Genomic DNA, 19492 nt, shown 5'->3' with positions numbered 1-19492 from the left:
TGTCCGCACTAAGTTCGGTATCGATATGGTGCTCCTGGGGGAGCCCGGGACCACCAGGTCGTCTAAGGAGGGGTGCATCGGCCCAGGCCGGAGACGGAGCAGGTCAAAGCCTCCGTGCCGCTCAGTAGTGGGATCGCGCCTGTGAATAGACGCTGTAGTGCAGCCTGAGTAATACAGCGAAACTCAGTCTTTTTGGACCGTTTTTACCCAACTCTTTACACCAGCGACCAGTGCCGTGTGTTCAAGTGACCCCACAGCGCTGTTAACGTATCTTTATGTTTCCTGTTTTCATGGAGCAGGTGGAGAGAAGAGAGAGAGAGTAGAGAGAGCAGTTGTGTAACCATTACCATCATATTTAAACTCTGTCTGAGTGGTTTTTGATGTCTTCATCCTCAAACAGCCTTCTGAAGTCACGAGGACTGGTCAAATACCCCAATTTTAACCTGTTAGCATGCTTTTCACTGATTTTAATTGTTCTTGATGTTATTACTGTTCTGGATGTCTCAGGTAAAGAATATTTCATATCAAATCTGTTTTTATAATAATTCTGAAGACACTATATTCTATTATTTCTGAATGTGTTTTGTTATTCTCTTTTGAAGCATTCACTTGCTCTCTACTCAACCTCGTTTTCACTATATGCTGATGTAACAATGGAAAAAAAATGTTTTGTCTAATCTTATTATATTCTTCAAACTGATATACACTTTAGTTGTTATCAACTGTAGTAGCAGCTTTAAATTAAATGCAGTGAAGTAAAAAATACATATAAAAGTGTTAGTTTCTGAAAGAACTGAGTTTGTCAGTATTTGAAAGTCAGTCAGTGTTGGCATTAGATTAAGTTTATATAATCCTATTCATTTGAATGATTAACAACATTTTATACAGGAGCGCTGGTGTCCCTCAAACCACTGGTGCTCATGGAAGGGAATAGATGTCAAAGAATTAGAGGAAAACGTATGTCCAAAAAGAATGGCATGAATAATCCAGGTCTAGGCACTCAAAGTGCTTAGAAAAATGTATAAGGCCTTATTTCAATAGGCTTGAAGCATTCAAATATACGTGTATCGGCATAAAATGATACGCGTTGGTGTATTTTAATGCTTCAATCCCGAATTGTTTAACATTTTATACAAGTTTTAGAAAAACAAACAATCAGCTAACCTCTGAGACACACTCATACCAACAAAGAACACAATCCACAGAATATTCTAAAATTTTAATTATTTTAAAGAGGTTTTGTGTTAGGACTGCTACAATGCTATTCTCAAAATGTTACTTTAGAATATCAGATGAACGTTTCTTGAACGGATTTGGATTTACATTGAGGCTTTCTGTTTTACTGCAGGCAGCACCCTCCTTCCTGTGTGTTGCAGTGGTGTGTCTGGATGTCGTTGCTCCTCTCCTCCAGATGGAGGCAGTGTGGAGAGCGTGCTTTCTGATACCACTCCATGAAAACAGGAAACATAAATAAACGTTAACAGCGCTGTGGAGTGACGTAAACACACGGAACTGGTCGCTGTTGTAAAGAGTTGAGTGCAAACGGTCCAAAAAGACTGAGTTTCACTGTATTACTCAGGCTGCACTACAGCGTCTATTCACAGGCGCGATCCCACTACTGAGCGGCACGGGGGCTTTGACCTGCTCCGTCTCCGGCCTGGGCCGATGCACCCCTCCTTAGACGACCTGGTGGTCCCGGGCTCCCCCAGGAGCACCATATCGATACCGAACTTAGTGCGGACACCCGATCGGCATAGTCCGCTGCAGCTCAGAGCTCCTGAGCTCAAACGATCCGCCAGCCTCAGCCTCCCAGTGACTTGGATTACAGGCGCGCGCCACCGCACCCGGCGAGAACTGACGGTTCACAAATTTACCTTCTACAGAAGTGACGTTAGCAAGCAGGCTACTGATATCTGGTGGTGAGGTTCATGCATGATAGATAGACAGATAGGTTGATGGATGGATGGATGTATATATATATACTACCGTCCAAAAGTTTGGGTTTACTTCGAAATTTCCCTATTTTTCAAAGAAAAACACTCTTGTTATCAATGAAGATAACATTAAATTAATCAGAAATACACTCTATACATTGTTAATGTGGTAAATGACTATTTTAGGTGGAAACGTCTGGTTTTTAATGGAATATCTACATAGGTGTATAAAGGCCCATTTCCAGCAACTATCACTCCAGTGTTCTAATGGTACATTGTGTTTGCTAATCGCCTTTGAAGTCTAATGGATGATTAGAAAACCCCTGAAAACCCTTGTGTAATTATGTTAGCACAGTTGAAAACTCTTAAGCTGGTGAGAGAAGCTATAAAACTGGCCTTCCTTTGAGCTAGTTGAGTATCTGTAGCATCACATTTGTGGGTTCGATTATACTCTCAAAATGGCCAGAAAAAGAGAACTTGCATGTGAAACTCGCCAGTCTATTATTGTTCTTAGAAATGAAGTCTATTCCTTCAGACAAATTGCGAAGAAACTGAAAATGTCCTACAACGGTGTGCACTATTCCCTTCAGAGAACAGCACAAACTGGTTCTAACCAGAGTAGAAAGAGAAGTGGGAGGCCTTGGTGCAAGAAGACAAGTATATAAGAGTCTCTAGTTTGAGAAATAGACGCCTCACAGGTCTTCAACTGGCAGCTTCTTTAAATGGTACCCGCAAAACGCCAGTGTCAACGTCTACAGTGCAGAGGCAACTCAGGGATGCTGGCCTTCTAGGCAGAGTGGCAAAGAAAAAGCCATATCGGAGACTGGCCAATAAAAAGAAAAGATTGATATGGGCAAAAGAACACTGACATTGGACAGAGGAAGATTGGAAAAAAGTGTTATGTACAGACGAATCAAAGTTTGAGGTGTTTGGATCACACAGAAGAACATTTGTGAGACGGAGAACAGGTGAAAAGATGCTGGAAGAGTGCCTGACGCCATCTGTCAAGCATGGTGGAGGTGATGTGATGGTCTGGGGCTGCTTTGGTGCTGGTAAAGTGGGAGATTTGTACAAGGTAAAAGGGATTTTAAATAAGGAAGGCTATCAATCCATTTTGCAACGCCATGCCATACCCTGTGGGCAGCGCTTGATTGGAGCCAATTTCCTCCTACAACAGGACAATGACCCAAAGCACACCTCCAAATTATGCAATAACTATTTAGGGAAGAAGCAGGCAGCTGGTATGCTGTCTGTTATGGAGTGGCAAGCGCAGTCACCAGATCTCAAACCCATTGAACTGTATGGTATGCAAGAAGTGCCCATAAAGCCAATCCAACTTGTGGGAGGTGCTTCAGGAAGCGTGGGGGGAAATTTCTACAGATTACTTCAACAAATTAACAGCTAGAATGCCAAAGGTCTGCAATGCTGTAATAGCTGCAAATGGAGCCTTCTTTGACACAAGCAAAGTTTGAAGAACAAAATTAATATTTCAAATAAAAATCATTATTTCAAACCTTGTCAATGTCTTGACCATATTTTCTATTCAGTTTGCAACTCATTGATTAATAAAAGTGTTTGTTTTCATGGAAAACACGAAATTGTCTGGGTGACCTTGAACTTTTAAACTGTTGTGTATATGGTAAGAAAAAACTAGGTTAAGAGAAAAATGTCAAAGAATTAGAGGAAAACTTATGTTCAAAAAGAATGGCATAAAGAATCCAGGTCTAGGCACACAAAGTGCTTAGAAAAATGTAAAAGGCCTTTATTTCAATAGGCTTGAAGCATTAAAATATAACAACGTGTATCGGCATAAACTGATATGCATTATAATGCTTCAAGCCCGAAGAGTTTAACAATTTATACAAGTTTTAGAAAAACAAACAATCAGCTAAACTCTGAGACACATTAGACCCACTAATAGAGGCACGGTGTGGCCAAGGGGGTAAGTCGCTTTGGACAAAAAGCGTCAGCTAAATGACATGCAATGTAATGTAATGTAATAACAAAGTACATAATCCACAGAAAACCCACAGAATGTTCTAAAATGTAATATTTTTTATAAAGGTTGGTGTTAGAGCTGCTACAATGCTATTCTCAAAATGTAACTTTAGAATATCAGATGAACGTTTCTTGAACGGATTTGGATTTAGATTGAGGCTTTCTGTTTTACTGCAGCACCCTCCTTCATGTGTGTTGCAGTGGCTGGTGTGTCTGGATGTCGTTGCTCCTCTCCTCCAGGTGGAGGCAGTGTGGAGAGCGTGCTTTCTGATACTACTCCATGAAAACAGGAAACATAAATAAACGTTAACAGCGCTGTGGAGTCACGTAAACACACGGTACAGATCGCTGGTGTAAAGAGTTGAGTGCAAACGGTCGAAAATTACTGAGTTTCGCTGTATCACTCAGGCTGCACTACAGCGTCTATTCACAGGCGCGATCCCACTACTGAGCGGCACGGGGGCTTTGACCTGCTCCGTCTCCGGCCTGGGCCGATGCACCCCTCCTTAGATGACCTGGTGGTCCCGGGCTCCCCCAGGAGCACCATATCAATACCGAACTTAGTGCGGACACCCGATCGGCATAGTCCGCTGCAGCTCAGAGCTCCTGAGCTCAAACGATCCGCCAGCCTCAGCCTCCCAGTGACTTGGATTACAGGCGCACGCCACCGCACCCGGCGAGAACTGAAGGTTCACGACAGGAATTTATCTTCTACAGAAGTGACGTTAGCAAGCAGGCTACTGATATCTGGTGGTGAGGTTCATGCATGATAGATAGACAGATAGGTTGATGGATGGATGTATTGTCACGACCCGGCTCATAGTCGGACAAATAAAAGGAACTGCGCAGGTAAAAGTAACAAAAGGATAATTTATTTCCCTAACACAAGGGACCAAAATGACGGCAAAGCAAACCAAGAGAACACAATAGAAAACGAGGGGCTGCGGCGGAGCGGCACACCGCTCTCCCTCCGGAGCCAGGCGATGTCAGGAAGAGACTGAGGCAGGAGGAGGGACCAGCTTAACACAGGTTTGGGAATTGGCCACGCCCACCAGCTCATCACCTGCAGGTTGACAAAGCAGAGGCCACCATACACGCATACACAGGCAGGAGGCCGTCACACCCCCCTCCCTGAAAAACGGGGCCCAACCCCGAACTCGACAATGGCTCCCTCATTATTAAACCAAAACCAATTTTTTTTTTTTTTTACTTTGCACATATATAGGCTACACATTCTACCTACTATAAAGTTTATTTTCTTCACAAATATATACATTTTACTTACTTTGAAGTTTTACTTTTTTTTTTTTTTACACGTATAGAGTTTACGATGTTTAAGGCACACACACAAGGGCACACACATCCGAGGACAGGAACACTAGCTGCTGTTGAGAACCACACAGCTCACTACGCGCATCTTCCACACCCCCACCTCAGCAACCTGGTACCAGTGGGAAGCAATTTAAGAGGGAAGGATGACAGAAGAGGGAACAGGAGCGCAACAGGACAACATCATAACAGCAATAAAGTCTTAGCTCAAACCTCAATCCTGAGGAACGCGAGACAGTGCGTCGGCTACGACGTTTTCAGCACCCTTTATGTGTCTAATATCAAGCCAATGTGACTGTAGAAATAACGACCAACGTATCAGACGCTGGTTAGGACATTGCAGCGAGTTCAAAAACAAAAGTGGGTTGTGGTCAGTGTACACCACTACGGGTACCGCTCCAGAGCCCAAGTACACTTCAAAGTTTCTCAGAGCCCAAACTAAGGCCAGTGCCTCCTTTTCAATCGTTGAATAGTTCAATTGATATGAGTTAAATTTCTTGGAAAAGAAACAAACTGGTTTTTCCAAACCCAACTCATCGGCTTGCAACAAAACGCCACCTACTCCGATGTGACTAGCGTCGACTTGAAGCGCAAAAGGTCGGTCAAACCTCGGAGCGGCCAGGACCGGTGCTTCACACAGCAGAGACTTTATCCTCTCAAACGCCTGCTGACAGAGAGGAGACCACACAAATGGGACACGCATTTTAAGTAGATCAGTTAATGGTGCAACGATTTCTGAGAAATTACGGCAAAACCCCCTGTAATACCCCACCAAACCCAGGAACCTCATCAGTTCCTTCTTAGTAGTGGGCGGAGGATAGAACTGGACAGCTCTTATTTTCTCTGCAACGGGACGGACTTTACCCTGACCCACAACCCGGCCCAGGTACGTCACCGTGGCCCGTGCAAATTCGCACTTGGCGAGGTTGATGGTCAGGCGCGCCTCAGCCAAGCGCAGGAACAACGCACGGACACGCTCCACATGAGACGGCCACGAGTCTGAAACCACCACCACGTCGTCCAAATACACAGTGCACCCCTCTAAGTCCCCCAAGACTCTGGTCATGAGCCTCTGGAACGTGGCAGGAGCGTTTCTTAAACCAAAAGGCATAACATTATACGAGAAGAGACCATTTGGTGTAATAAATGCAGACAGGTCACGTGCACGCTCGGACAGCGGAACCTGCCAATATCCTTTCAACAGGTCAAATTTACTCACAAATGCGGCGTGGCCCACTTGGTCAACGCAATCCTCCATACGAGGCAGCGGGAAAGAATCTGGTTTCGTTACAGCATTTAGCTTGCGAAAATCAGTGCAGAACCTGAATGTTTTGTCTGGCTTCGGCACTATAATGCAGGGAGATGCCCAACCTGAAAAGGAGGGAACAGCAATACAATTATCCAACATATACTTCACTTCCGCATCAAGGGACACACGTTTTTCAGGACTAACGCGGTAAAACCTTTGGCGAATTGGGAGTGCATCACCTACATCTATATCATGTTCAATTACATTTGTTTGAGTAGGAGTGTCACCAAACAGAGATGGGAAGGAACTTATCACTTCAACTAGGTCGGCTTGTTGTGACTCAGACAGATGGCCCAACAGAAGATGTAATTTGTTCAAGGACTCAGAGTTTTTTAAACGACCTTGCTGCACCCCAGCATCAGCGTCGGGCAGACCATCCTCCACCCCCGCAGGCACCGACTGTGGAGGGTAAACCACAGACACTCTACTCACAGAACACACAGGCCGCGCAGGCACAGAGGAGGCGGAGACAGCTTCACCTGGAGGGACACGTTCATAGTAAGGTTTCAATAAGTTGACATGACACATCTGGACACTCCGTCTACGATCAGGCGTAGCAATGATGTAGTTATGTTCAGACGTTTTTTTCTTTATTTCATAAGGACCTCCATACTTCGCCTGAAATGGAGAAGTAATGATGGGAAGTAACGCCAAGACCCGGTCCCCCTCACTGAACACACGCTTCTCAGCCCTCCGGTCATACAGTGTCTTCATCTTACTCTGTGCAGTACCCAAGTTTTTCTTTGCCAATACCCCTGCAGCATACAACCTATGACGGAACCCATTTACATAATCAAGTACATTTTCTGGTGGAGCAGCATCCTTCCATTGCTCGCACAAAAGATCCAGAGGGCCGCGCACAGTGTGCCCAAACACCAAATCGTTGGGACTGAACCCTGTGCTCTCTTGGGACACCTCCCTCGCTGCTAACAGTAACCAGGGCAACCCCTCCTCCCAGTCTCCGTCCAGTTTCACACAATATGTACGTAACAACGACTTCAGAGACTGGTGAAAACGCTCCAGGGCCCCCTGACTCTGAGCGTGATATGCCGATGCTTTATTGTGTTTAACCCCCAACTGTTTCAAAACTTGTGAAAACAGGTGAGAGGTGAAGTTTGATCCGCGGTCAGTTTGAATCACCTTCGGGATACCGAATATAGCAATGAACTGTGTCAGGGCGCGCACCACAGAACACGCTGTGATCGTGCGTAAAGGATACGCTACCGGATAACGGGTGGTTTGACACATGACAGTAAGCAAATAAACAGCACCCGACTTGGAACGTGGCAACGGACCCACACAGTCTATAATAAGGTGTTCAAATGGCTGACCCACAGCCGGAATCGGAAACAGAGGAGCTGGTTTAATCACCTGATTTGGCTTCCCCGCAAGTTGACAGGTATGACAGGTTTTCACATACTCAGACACATCCTTCTTTAATTTAGGCCAAAAAAAATGTTTCAGCACTCGGTTGTATGTTTCTCACCCCCCAGTGACCCGAGTCATCATGGGCCCGGCGAAGCACCGTCTCCCGGAGCTTCGAAGGCAGGACAATCTGGAGGACGGGATCCCCTACAAAATCGTCCCCGTGAGGCACCCATTTTCTCATGAGCAATCCCTTCAACAGAAAGTAACAGTGAGAGTCGTTCTTTACCTCCGACGCAGGCAACACCATGTCAAACAGTCCCTTCAGGGACGCGTCGGCTCGCTGTTCACTCTCCAACTCTTCCTGCGTAACTGAAAGGGAAACATCAGACAGGGAGAAACACCACCCATCTACTGCCTCACCATCACCCACGCCACACTCAGGCGGCTCTGGTGGAGAATGTTGGGACATAGACCGCGTCACCGCACACGCTGTGAACACTTCGGGGAAACTTATTTCATCCTCATCAGGCTGCTTCCTCACCAGGGGAACTGAGGAAACCACTGGAGACGGGGCCACATCACCCCACACACGCTCACCTGCAGCACCGTTACCCAGGATCAGAATGACCCCCTCAACAGGCAGCGCCGGCCTCACACCCACAGCTATCTCGCCCTGGAAGAGATCAGAGTGTAATGTGATTTTGTGCAGAGGGACTTGCAAAACATTCATTTACATACCTACAACAGGCACCCAACAACCTGTGTGAGTCTCAGCGGAAAAAGGCAGCACAGAAGCCTGAATGAAGGAATCAAAGGCCGCTGTGTCGCGCAGTATTTTAACTGGCACTTTCAACCTGCCCCCCACCAGAGAAACATGGCCACCAGAAATGAACGGCAGAAAAGACGCCAACCCCACAGACACGGATTCACCCCGAGCTGGCACACCCACCTCACTCACCGCTGGTGCGCGAGGCAACGAGACAGCGCAGCAAGCACCTTTTGGCTGCGCCATAGGACCCCCCTGGGGAACCCTGGGTTTAAGTCCGTAACAATCAGCTCTGAAATGACCTCTTTTATGACAATAACTGCAGGTTTTTTCAAAACCCCTCGAGTTACGTTCCCTGGCGTCGGATTTACCTGAACGACCAACATAACTCCCCAGAGCTGCCTCAGCACGCTCTGCAAACGGTCCACCACGGCTGCCACTATGCGCGCGCCACTCACCAAAAGAGCGTTTATGCGTCAACACATAGTCATCTGCCACTGAAGCAGCTTCAGACACACGTCTTACCTTGAGATCGTTAATGTGTTGTGCAATGTTTTCAGGTATGGAATTTTTGAACTGCTCCAACACAATTAACTCGGACAAATCCTCAAACGTCTCCACTTTTAACGCGGCACACCAACGCGCAAAATGACCCGTCAGGTCACGAGCAAACTCGAGGTGCGTCTGCTTCTCCACTCTCTTCCATGAACGAAAGCGCTGACGATAAGCCTCCGGCACGAGCTCGTACACTTTCAATACGGCAGACTTTACACACTCATAATCTTGGCCATCAGCCACCGACAGAGCAGAATACGCCTCCTGCGCACGGCCAGTCAGTGCGCACTGGAGCATCACCGTGCGGGCTGACTCAGGCCACTTCCGTGACTCAGCCACACGTTCAAACAAAGAAAAAAACGACTCTGGATCCCGCTCATTAAACTTCGGAAGTAACCGCAGATTGCCAAGCACATCAAAACACTCACCTCCGCCCCCGGGACGAACGGAGGAACTCTCCTGCGCTCCCGAGAATCCAGCACTCAGCAACTCCAGCCGAGACTGCTCTACCGACAGCTTCGCTTGCTCCGTCTGGTAGCGGAGTTTTTCCACTGCAATCTGCTTCTCTATTTCAACTGACTTCAACGTCTTAGCATGCTCCAACTGCAACAACAGTAACTCTTTCTGCTGCTCAAACGTGAGGTCACTCGCGCTCGCAGCCAGTGGAGCCAAACTCTCCACCCTGGCCTGGGGAGGACGCGCAGCACCCGACAATATACCCAACTCGCATAATGCAGCAAACAAAACATTCTGAATTGTCGCGTCTTTCACTCTTCTATCTGGGATATCGATACGATAATGCTCCGCTATTTTAAACAATTGTTCCCGCGTGCACTTATACAGCAACTCCTCCGACGGAGCCTGAACAAAAAACGCCACATCCGCCATACTCTACACACAGTAATACAAAACTCCAGGACACTTACTTTTGCTGCTACTTACCAGGTAACTCCCAAACAAGGAGCTACGAAAAAACACAAGCCGAGACACCCCAACCCCTAACTACCTACCACAATACTTACTAAACCTCACGTAGTCTTCGTCGGCTTGCCGAGCTCGAAGTGACACCAACCGCAGGAAATTACATCTGACCGAGACTGGCCAGCTGCAACAACCCAAAGCCAGCGCACTCCCTCCTCAGGGTTACCGACCAAAACAAAAAAGGCAAAATAATAAAGTGGCGAGATCTGCTCACCCGGCGGCTAACTGATCAGGATGCCCGGACAAAACAATTATCTTCAAGCAGCAACAAAAGCCAAGTGACCCAGAGAAACAACACAACCATGGTCCAAAATCTACTTACGCAGTTCACAGCTAAACCGTGGCGTACAAACCACACACACAAGCCCTCGCGACTTCCGGGTTCCCACGCCACTCAATAGTAACGCCGCCAAAACGGTTCCATTCACAAACTCCCGTGAGTTCATTCACAACTCTGGCTTACTAGCGCACACGGACAACGAGACGAGCCCCCACATTTGTCACGACCCGGCTCATAGTCGGACAAATAAAAGGAACTGCGCAGGTAAAAGTAACAAAAGGATAATTTATTTCCCTAACACAAGGGACCAAAATGACGGCAAAGCAAACCAAGAGAACACAATAGAAAACGAGGGGCTGCGGCGGAGCGGCACACCGCTCTCCCTCCGGAGCCAGGCGATGTCAGGAAGAGACTGAGGCAGGAGGAGGGACCAGCTTAACACAGGTTTGGGAATTGGCCACGCCCACCAGCTCATCACCTGCAGGTTGACAAAGCAGAGGCCACCATACACGCATACACAGGCAGGAGGCCGTCACAGTATATATATACACTGCCGTTCAAAAGTTTGGGGTTACTTAGAAATTTCCCTATTTTTCAAAGAAAAACACTGTTGTTATCAATGAAGATAACATTAAATTAATCAGAAATACACTCTATACATTGTTAATGTGGTAAATGACTATGTTAGGTGAAAACGTCTGGTTTTTAATGGAATATCTATAGGTGTATAAAGGCCCATTTCCAGCAACTATCACTCCAGTGTTCTAATGGTACATTGTGTTTGCTAATCGCCTTTGAAGTCTAATGGATGATTAGAAAACCCCTGAAAACTCTTGTGCAATTATGTTAGCACAGCAGAAAACTCTTAAGCTGGTGAGAGAAGCTATAAAACTGGCCTTCCTTTGAGCTAGTTGAGTAACTGGAGCATCACATTTGTGGGTTGGATTATACTCTCAAAATGGCCAGAAAAAGAGAACTTGCAGTCGCCAGTCTATTATTGTTCTTAGAAATGAAGGCTCTTCCTTCAGACAAATTGCGAAGACACTGTAAATGTCCTACAACGGTGTGCACTATTCCCTTCAGAGAACAGCACAAACAGGTTCTAACCAGAGTAGAAAGAGAAGTGGGAGGCCCTGGTGCAAGAAGACAAGAGTCTCTAGTTTGAGAAATAGACGCCTCACAGGTCTTCAACTGGCAGCTTCTTTAAATGGTACCAGCAAAACGCCAGTGTCAACGTCTACAGTGAAGAGGCAACTCCGGGATGCTGGCCTTCTAGGCAGAGTGGCAAAGAAAAAGCCATATCGGAGACTGGCCAATAAAAAGAAAAGATTGATATGGGCAAAAGAACACAGATATTGGACAGAGGAAGATTGGAAAAAAGTGTTATGGACAGACAAATCAAAGTTTGAGGTGTTTGATCACACAGAAGAACATTTGTGAGACGGAGAACAGGTCAAAAGATGCTGGAAGAGTGCCTGACGCCATCTGTCAAGCATGGTGGAGGTAATGTGATGGTCTGGGGCTGCTTTGGTGCTGGTAAAGTGGGAGATTTGTACAAGGTAAAAGGGATTTTAAATAAGGAAGGCTATCAATCCATTTTGCAACGCCATGCCATACCCTGTGGGCAGCGCTTGATTGGAGCCAATTTCCTCCTACAACAGGACAATGACCCAAAGCACACCTCCAAATTATGCAATAACTATTTAGGGAAGAAGCAGGCAGCTGGTATGCTGTCTGTTATGGAGTGGCAAGCGCAGTCACCAGATCTCAAACCCATTGAACTGTATGGTATGCAAGAAGTGCCCATAAAGCCAATCCAACTTGTGGGAGGTGCTTCAGGAAGCGTGGGGTGCCTCAACAAATTAACTGCTAGAATGCCAAAGGTCTGCAATGCTGTAATTGCTGCAAATGGAGCCTTCTTTGACACAAGCAAAGTTTGAAGAACAAAATTAATATTTCAAATAAAAATCATTATTTTTAACCTTGTCAATGTCTTGACCATATTTTCTATTCAGTTTGCAACTCATTTGATTAATAAAAGTGTGAGTTTTCATGAAAAACACAAAATTGTCTGGGTGACCCCAAACTTTTAAACGGTAGTGTATATAGTAAGAAAAAACTGAGTTTGTCATTTGGAAGTCAGTCAGTGTTGACATTAGATCAAGTTTATATAATCCTATTCATTTGAATGACGGAAAACATTTTATACAGGAGCGCTGGTGTCCCTCAAACCCCTGCTGCTCATGGAAGGGAATAGATGTCAAACAATTAGAGGAAAACGTATGTCCAAAAAGAACGGCATGAATAATCCAGGTCTAGGCACTCAAAGTGCTTAGAAAAATGTAAAAGGCCTTTATATCTACAGAGGACCATACATGACATAAGTATAAATAAATAAATAAATGTAGAAACAAATACAGAAATAAATAAAAAAGGAAATAAATTAATTAATACAGAAATAAATAAATAAATACGTTAATAAAAACATAAATGTCTAAACAAATGTCTTAAATATATTTCCACATTTATTTATTTCATTCCCTCATTTCAGTCTGGTATGCTAATGAGAAAGGTGGGCCTAGCCGCAGTCTCATGCATAAATCTCCCTTTCAAAACCTTCCTTTTAATTTTTTTTAAATTAAGTCAAGCTATATATTAATTCAATGCTAAAATCCTATACAATAAAGCTCTGAAAACACTGAATTAAAGTACCATCTATATTTTTTTATTTAGTCATTTCGGCTTGTCGTGATCTTCTGGCATTATCTGTGATGTTTAAGATTAAGATACATTTATTTATCCCACAGGCACACTCATGCAAGGGGAAATTTAACCTCTGCTTTTAACCCATCTGGTGCCAGACAGACAGAGCAGTGGGCAGCCGTGTACAGCGCCCGGGGAGCAGATGTTAGGGGAGTAAGGTGCTTTGCGCAGGGGCACTAGACAGGGTAGGGAGAATCCTCTTGGATTTTTGGACAGATCAAGCCAGGTTCGTCTTTTTGTTGTTTCTCCGTGGAGTCGAACCAGAGACCTTTTCTGCCCATAGTCCAAGTTTCTGCCAATAGTCCACCACCTCTCCCAATTAAAGAGTTATACTCCCCGTTGGGGAATTCCAGGAACTAACTTCCAAAGGACGCCAGTCTATTGTTTCTCACTAAAATATTCAAATATCTTTATTGTCATCACACTCAGGCAGTGAAAAGCTTCTGTCTGTAGCCGAAAGTGCTATACTCTGGTTAAGCACAAGCATTCATGTCTCTGTGGCGCAATTGGTTAGCGCGTTCGGCTGTTAACCGAAAGGTTGTTGGTTCAAGTCCAACCAGGGACGGTACTTCTATTCTTGCTGGAAATAATGATAATATCGTTATTTCAACTACCAACCTGACTGAACTCTAATCTCATCAGTCAATCTTGTCCTTCGCTTCCAAATGTCACATTGGATTTAGGCCAACAATCACGTCCATTCTTTCCAGCGTGTTATTAGATGACTTACAGTACAGCTACTGGAGAAGAGTGCACATACTTTTCAAAAGCTACATCTAATCAAATCAATAATCAATTTCACACAGTGGCCGTGAGAGTTCAACGCATTGCTAGTTAAACACGTACAAATGAAGAGGTGAAGTACAAGTAACTCAAAGTTGTTTTGCAGTCGATATATTATTATTTTTATTATTATTATATTATTCACTCATGTTAAGTTGGATTTGACGGTAAGTACAAGTCGCAATTGGTTAGCGCGTTCGGCTGTTAACCAAAAGGTTGTTGGTTCAACCGAGCTGGAGATTCTGTTTCCTCCTCCTCTCTGCTCGCTCCTTGTGCTCAGTAAAACACGAGACGTGATGCTCACATTCAGGATTACTGACACCTTAATCATCCCAATAAAAAATAACCTAAACTAACCCTCTGAACTTGAACTAGTTAATTTTAAGTGTGAACCGGCTCAACACTGCAAACAGCTACTGGACACCAGTCAGCATTGAAAGGCAGAAGTAGAAGTGCTGGATCATTACACTCCTGTGACCAATCCTGCATGAGACTGCGGCTAGGCCCGCCTTTCTCATTAGCATACCAGACTGAAATGAGGGAATGAAATAAATAAATGTGGAAGACATTTATTTAGACATTTCTGTTGTTATTAACATATTTATTTATGTATTCATTTATTTATTTCCTTTTTTATTTATTTCTGAATTTATCTCTACATTTATGTATACCTATGTCATATATGGTCCTCCATATATATCAATAGGCTTGACGCATTAAAATATAACAAAGTGTATCGGCATAAACTGATACATATTTTAATGCTTTCAGCCGAATTGTTTAACAATTTATACAAGTTTAAGAAAAACAAATAATCAGCTAACCTCTGAGACACATTAGACTCACTAATACCAACAAAGTACATAATCCAGAGAAAACCCATAGAATGTTCTGAAATTAAATATTATTTAAAAAAGGGTTGGTGTTAGAGCTGCTACAATGCTATTCTCAAAATGTTACTTTAGAATATCAGATGAACGTTTCCTGAACCGATTTGGATTTAGATTGAGGCTTTCTGTTTTACTGCAGCACCCTCCTTCCTGTGTGTTGGAGTGGCTGGTGTGTCTGGATGTTGTTGCTCCTCTCCTCCAGGTGGAGGCAGTGTGGAGAGCGTGCTTTCTGATACTACTCCATGAAAACAGGAAACATAAATAAACGTTAACAGCTCTGTGGAGTGACGTAAACACACGGCACTGGTCGCTGGTGTAAAGAGTTGGGTAAAAACGGTCCAAAAAGACTGAGTTTCGCTGTATTACTCAGGCTGCACTACAGCGTCTATTCACAGGCGCGATCCCACTACTGAGCGGCACGGGGGCTTTGACCTGCTCCGTCTCCGGCCTGGGCCGATGCACCCCTCCTTAGACGACCTGGTGGTCCCGGGCTCCCCCAGGAGCACCATATCGATACCGAACTTAGTGCGGACACCCGATCGGCATAGTCCGCTGCAGCTCAGAGCTCCTGAGCTCAAACGATCCGCCAACCTCAGCCTCCCAGTGACTTGGATTACAGGCGCACGCCACCGCGCCCGGCGAGAGCTGATGGTTCACTATGGGCTTTTAACTTCTACAGTAGTGACGTCAGCAAGGAGACTAGTGACATCTAGTGGTGAGGTTCGTGCATGATAGATAGACAGATGGGCAGATGGGTTGATGGATGTGTATGTTTATATATAGTTAGAAAGACAGATAGCTGGATGGAAAGATAGATACATTGAAAGATAGATAAATAGATAGATGGATATATATTAAGATGGACAGATAAATAAGTAGATGGATGGAAAGATTGGTAAATAGATAGATGGATATTTAGTAAGATGGACTGATAGATAGATAGATAGATAGATAGATAGATAGATAGATAGATAGATAGATAGATAGATAGATAGATAGATAGATAGATAGATAGATAGATAGATAGATAGATAGATAGATAGATAGATAGATAGATAGATAGATAGATAGATAGATAGATAGATAGATAGATAGATAGATAGATAGATAGATAGATAGATAGATGGACGGATATATATATATAGATGGATAGATAGTTTATTGATGGCGGTGGAAACAAAGGAATCCACTGGCAAACAAAACAATGAGCTTAAGAACAATAAATGGCCAAAATGATTCAAGAACATGTTCAGTGAGATGAAAGTCTCGCCCCCGGAACTACTACAAAGCTGTCACTGCAAAGAAGTATAAGATAAGATTATCCTTTATTAGTCCCGCAGTGGGGAAATTAAAATGCAGTATGTGCTAATGGAGATATTTAAAATACAAATATTCAAAGTATAAGATGATTGAAAGACAAAAGTCTCACTCCAACCGGCCGAGGCAGATGGATTTGGTTCTGCTAGAGGTTTCTTCCAGTTAATGAGGGAGCTTTTTCTCTCCACAGGCACCAAAATACTTGTTCATTGTGGAAACTGTTTGGTTTCGCTATTTTTAGGTCTCAACCTTAATATGTTATGATTTGGCGCATAAAATAGAATTGAATACCTTTTACCATTCCTTTTTTGCCATGTATTTTGTGAAGCACTTTGTGACATTATTTAGATACCTGCTTTACAAAAAGATTATAATTATTATTATGTTTTTTGGGTTAGGGTAATAAACGTTAGGTCGGGTTTACGGTAAGGGCAAGCCATTTTGTTTTGATGGTTAAGTTTAGGGCAAGGGGCTTGGTAAGTATTTAATCAGTTATTAATTAATATTAGTTAAAGAGTGTCCTCATAACTATAGAAAGACAAGAAGATTTGGTTTCAGCCTAGATTACCAACTCATGGGCATGGCTTCAGTTATTTTTGGCGCTTGACTCAGGATTTTAAAACTGGAACGATGGAGACAGTAATGTTTGGCTAGGTTTAAAAAGAAACAGCACCCCAAGGTTCTGCAGTTGCATCTGGGGACTTAAAAATGTACATTTTTTTTTTTTTTTTTAGTTAAAAAAATCTCTTTTTAAAAAAATCAACAAAATAAACGTAAAAGGAGTCTTTTTCCTCTCTTCCCCGTTTGGAGTGTTTGTGTGTGAATTTCGAGGAGCAAAATAAAAAGAGATAATAAAAAACATTTTCTATAACTACAATGAGAAGTGTGAGTCAATAAAATGAATAATTAATGTGACAAAATAACGTTTTTCTATCTTTTATAGTGCTCAGCAGTATTTACCACCTGTTCCTCTTTGCGTGTGCTCGACGTCATTGGTTGGCGCAGCCGCGTCTCCTCTGTGATTGGTCCAGGCGGCCTGTCACTCAGACGGTCGCTGGGGTCGTTCCAGGCCATCTGACAGCTGGCCCCGCCCTCGCGTCAGTGTGTGTACCTGCGCTTGCGGATCGGGATCATGGCGGGACGTCTTCTTCACCGAGCCTGGAGCGCATCACTGCGGATCGGGAGCACCGTGGCGGTCCGGCCGATCCACCGAGCAGCCGCCCTGGCTGCAGAGAGAGGTACGAGTCCAGGAAATGAAAATGTGACCCCGTCAGACAGTGGAGCAAGAGAGAAAGTGACACGGGTCACAAATGTGGGAGGTCATGTGAGGTGAAGTATGGCGGAATAAATCAGTATTAATAGTTTACTATACGGTCCACAGTGTTAAAACGCTTCATGGCGCCCTAAGTCTGCCCAACATGTGCTTTAGTTATTTAAGAGGGTCATTAAAGAGGGATTTTATCACATTATATTACTTCAAAGTGAAAGTATGTGTTGTTTGTGGTGTCTTTATTTGCTGTGAGGTTGTTGCATGTCATTGTGTTCCTCTGTGTGACTATGAGTCTGTAACGAAGGTCATTTGGCCTTCAAGTTGAGCACAGGCCTTTTTTTTATTGACCCACCTCCTTTGGTTTGAGGCCAGTTTCCTGAACAGTGTGCATGTGGGTGGAGTCCATTGCAGACATGCAGCTTTACTAGCGTTCAGCCGCAGGGACAATCACACTGTGATAATGCAATAGAGCACATGTATATATGTTGTATTGATGAAACCCTGTGTTGTGTGTTTGTTTTTCAGGAATACCAACAGATGAGGAGCAGGCCACTGGACTGGAGCGACGCATCCTGCAGGGCTTTAAAGAGGGAAAGGTAGGCAGCCCTTCAGTCTCACACACACAACTGTAGTGTGTTGAATCTGACATGTACTAACTGTCCTTAAATGTAATCGACAGGATCCCTACAGCATACTGAATCACACATACTACCCAGGCACCAAGGAAGACCCCCAGATCGTGCCATGCACCGGAACCAAGAGGCTGGTGGGCTGTATTTGTAAGTTATGTATATCAAACACTCACTCAGAAAAGTGCATACCTCCGCCAAGGATCAACCGTGGTCCCCTTATGAAATTTAATTACCAAATTGCACACAATCCTAAATATCAGTCCCCTAAAAATGTTGGATTTTTTTCCTGCTAATTATTCTATGTGATATCCAGGAAAATATACAAAAAATGCTTATTTTGATATGCAAAAGTTTTGGGGGGTTTGCTCCACATACTTTCATGGTTGAGTAGTTTTTGTATCATCCTGCTAAGAAACAAGCAAGGGCTGACAAAAACATCTCTTCCTTGGCAAAGGTAGTAATAAGTCTAATTTATGAATTCTCATGTGTATATTACAAACCAGGTGTTTTGTATTTTCTGCAGGTGAGGAAGACAACACTGCGGTTGTGTGGTTCTGGGTTCATGAGGGAACTCCCCAGCGCTGTCCTTCCTGTGGCACCCACTATAAGCTGATGCACCACGACTTGCCTCTTTGAAACTTAAAATGCAGAAATGGGACAACACAGAACTGTCCATGTTTGCCTTGTTCATGTGCATATATATTAACCTATACAGTTGATCATTAAAATTAAAAGCTGAAGTGAACTGTCTGGATAGAAATCTGTTGTCACATTCACGGCGGTAGAAACAAGCATAGAACAAGCTTATTACGGGTACACAATAATATTTTCAGGCGAGCATTTCTTAAACTCAAGTAGCACAACTTCCCGGTTGACAGTTTTTTTTACATTTCCTAACTTTCTGGCGATAAGCCTCAGGAACTAACTCATACGCACGGAGAACGGTAGATTCTACCACCTCATAATCTAGGTTCTGGTCTAGAGTAAGACTATTACAGAGTTCCTGCACTCTACCTACTAATTTGTACTGCAACAATATTGGCCTCACATCCTTAGGCCAGCGTAAAGCAGATGCAATACGCTCAAATTCACAAAAGTAGGAATCAACCTATGTTTCTCTAAGGTCGTAGTAGAGGTAGTACAATTATTATTTCATACAGTGAATGATTCCTTTTCAGTGATCATATTTGAATTCCATAGTAAAGCAAATTTGCAGAGTGCTGGACTCATCCTCTGAAGATTTATTGTCTTTCCAGTGTTTAAGTTGATATATTACACTGCATTTAAAAAGTTAATCATTCTGAGGTAAGATTGCTT

The 19492-nt window shown here is 43.9% G+C and overlaps 1 protein-coding gene and 1 non-coding gene across 2 annotated transcripts; both read left to right on the top strand.

Moving 5' to 3' along the window:
- Nucleotides 1-13774: 13774 nt before the first annotated feature.
- On the top strand, nt 13775-13848 carry trnan-guu (transfer RNA asparagine (anticodon GUU)). Its single transcript has one exon. It is a non-coding gene; the product is annotated as a tRNA-Asn (tRNA).
- A 3508-nt stretch (nt 13849-17356) lies between these two features.
- LOC133020580 (cytochrome c oxidase subunit 5B, mitochondrial) lies at nt 17357-18915 on the top strand. Its single transcript, XM_061087188.1, has 4 exons — nt 17357-17511; nt 18069-18139; nt 18223-18322; nt 18699-18915. The coding sequence occupies exons 1-4, from the start codon at nt 17406-17408 to the stop codon at nt 18809-18811; spliced, it is 390 nt and encodes a 129-aa protein (XP_060943171.1). The 5' UTR covers nt 17357-17405; the 3' UTR covers nt 18812-18915.
- Nucleotides 18916-19492: the final 577 nt, after the last annotated feature.

This window comes from Limanda limanda, chromosome 15, assembly GCF_963576545.1.
Source record: "Limanda limanda chromosome 15, fLimLim1.1, whole genome shotgun sequence".
NCBI classification, from domain to species: Eukaryota; Metazoa; Chordata; class Actinopteri; order Pleuronectiformes; family Pleuronectidae; genus Limanda; species Limanda limanda.
The sequence above is the reverse complement of the archived record's forward strand: the minus strand, read 5'-3'. Positions and strand labels throughout refer to the sequence as shown.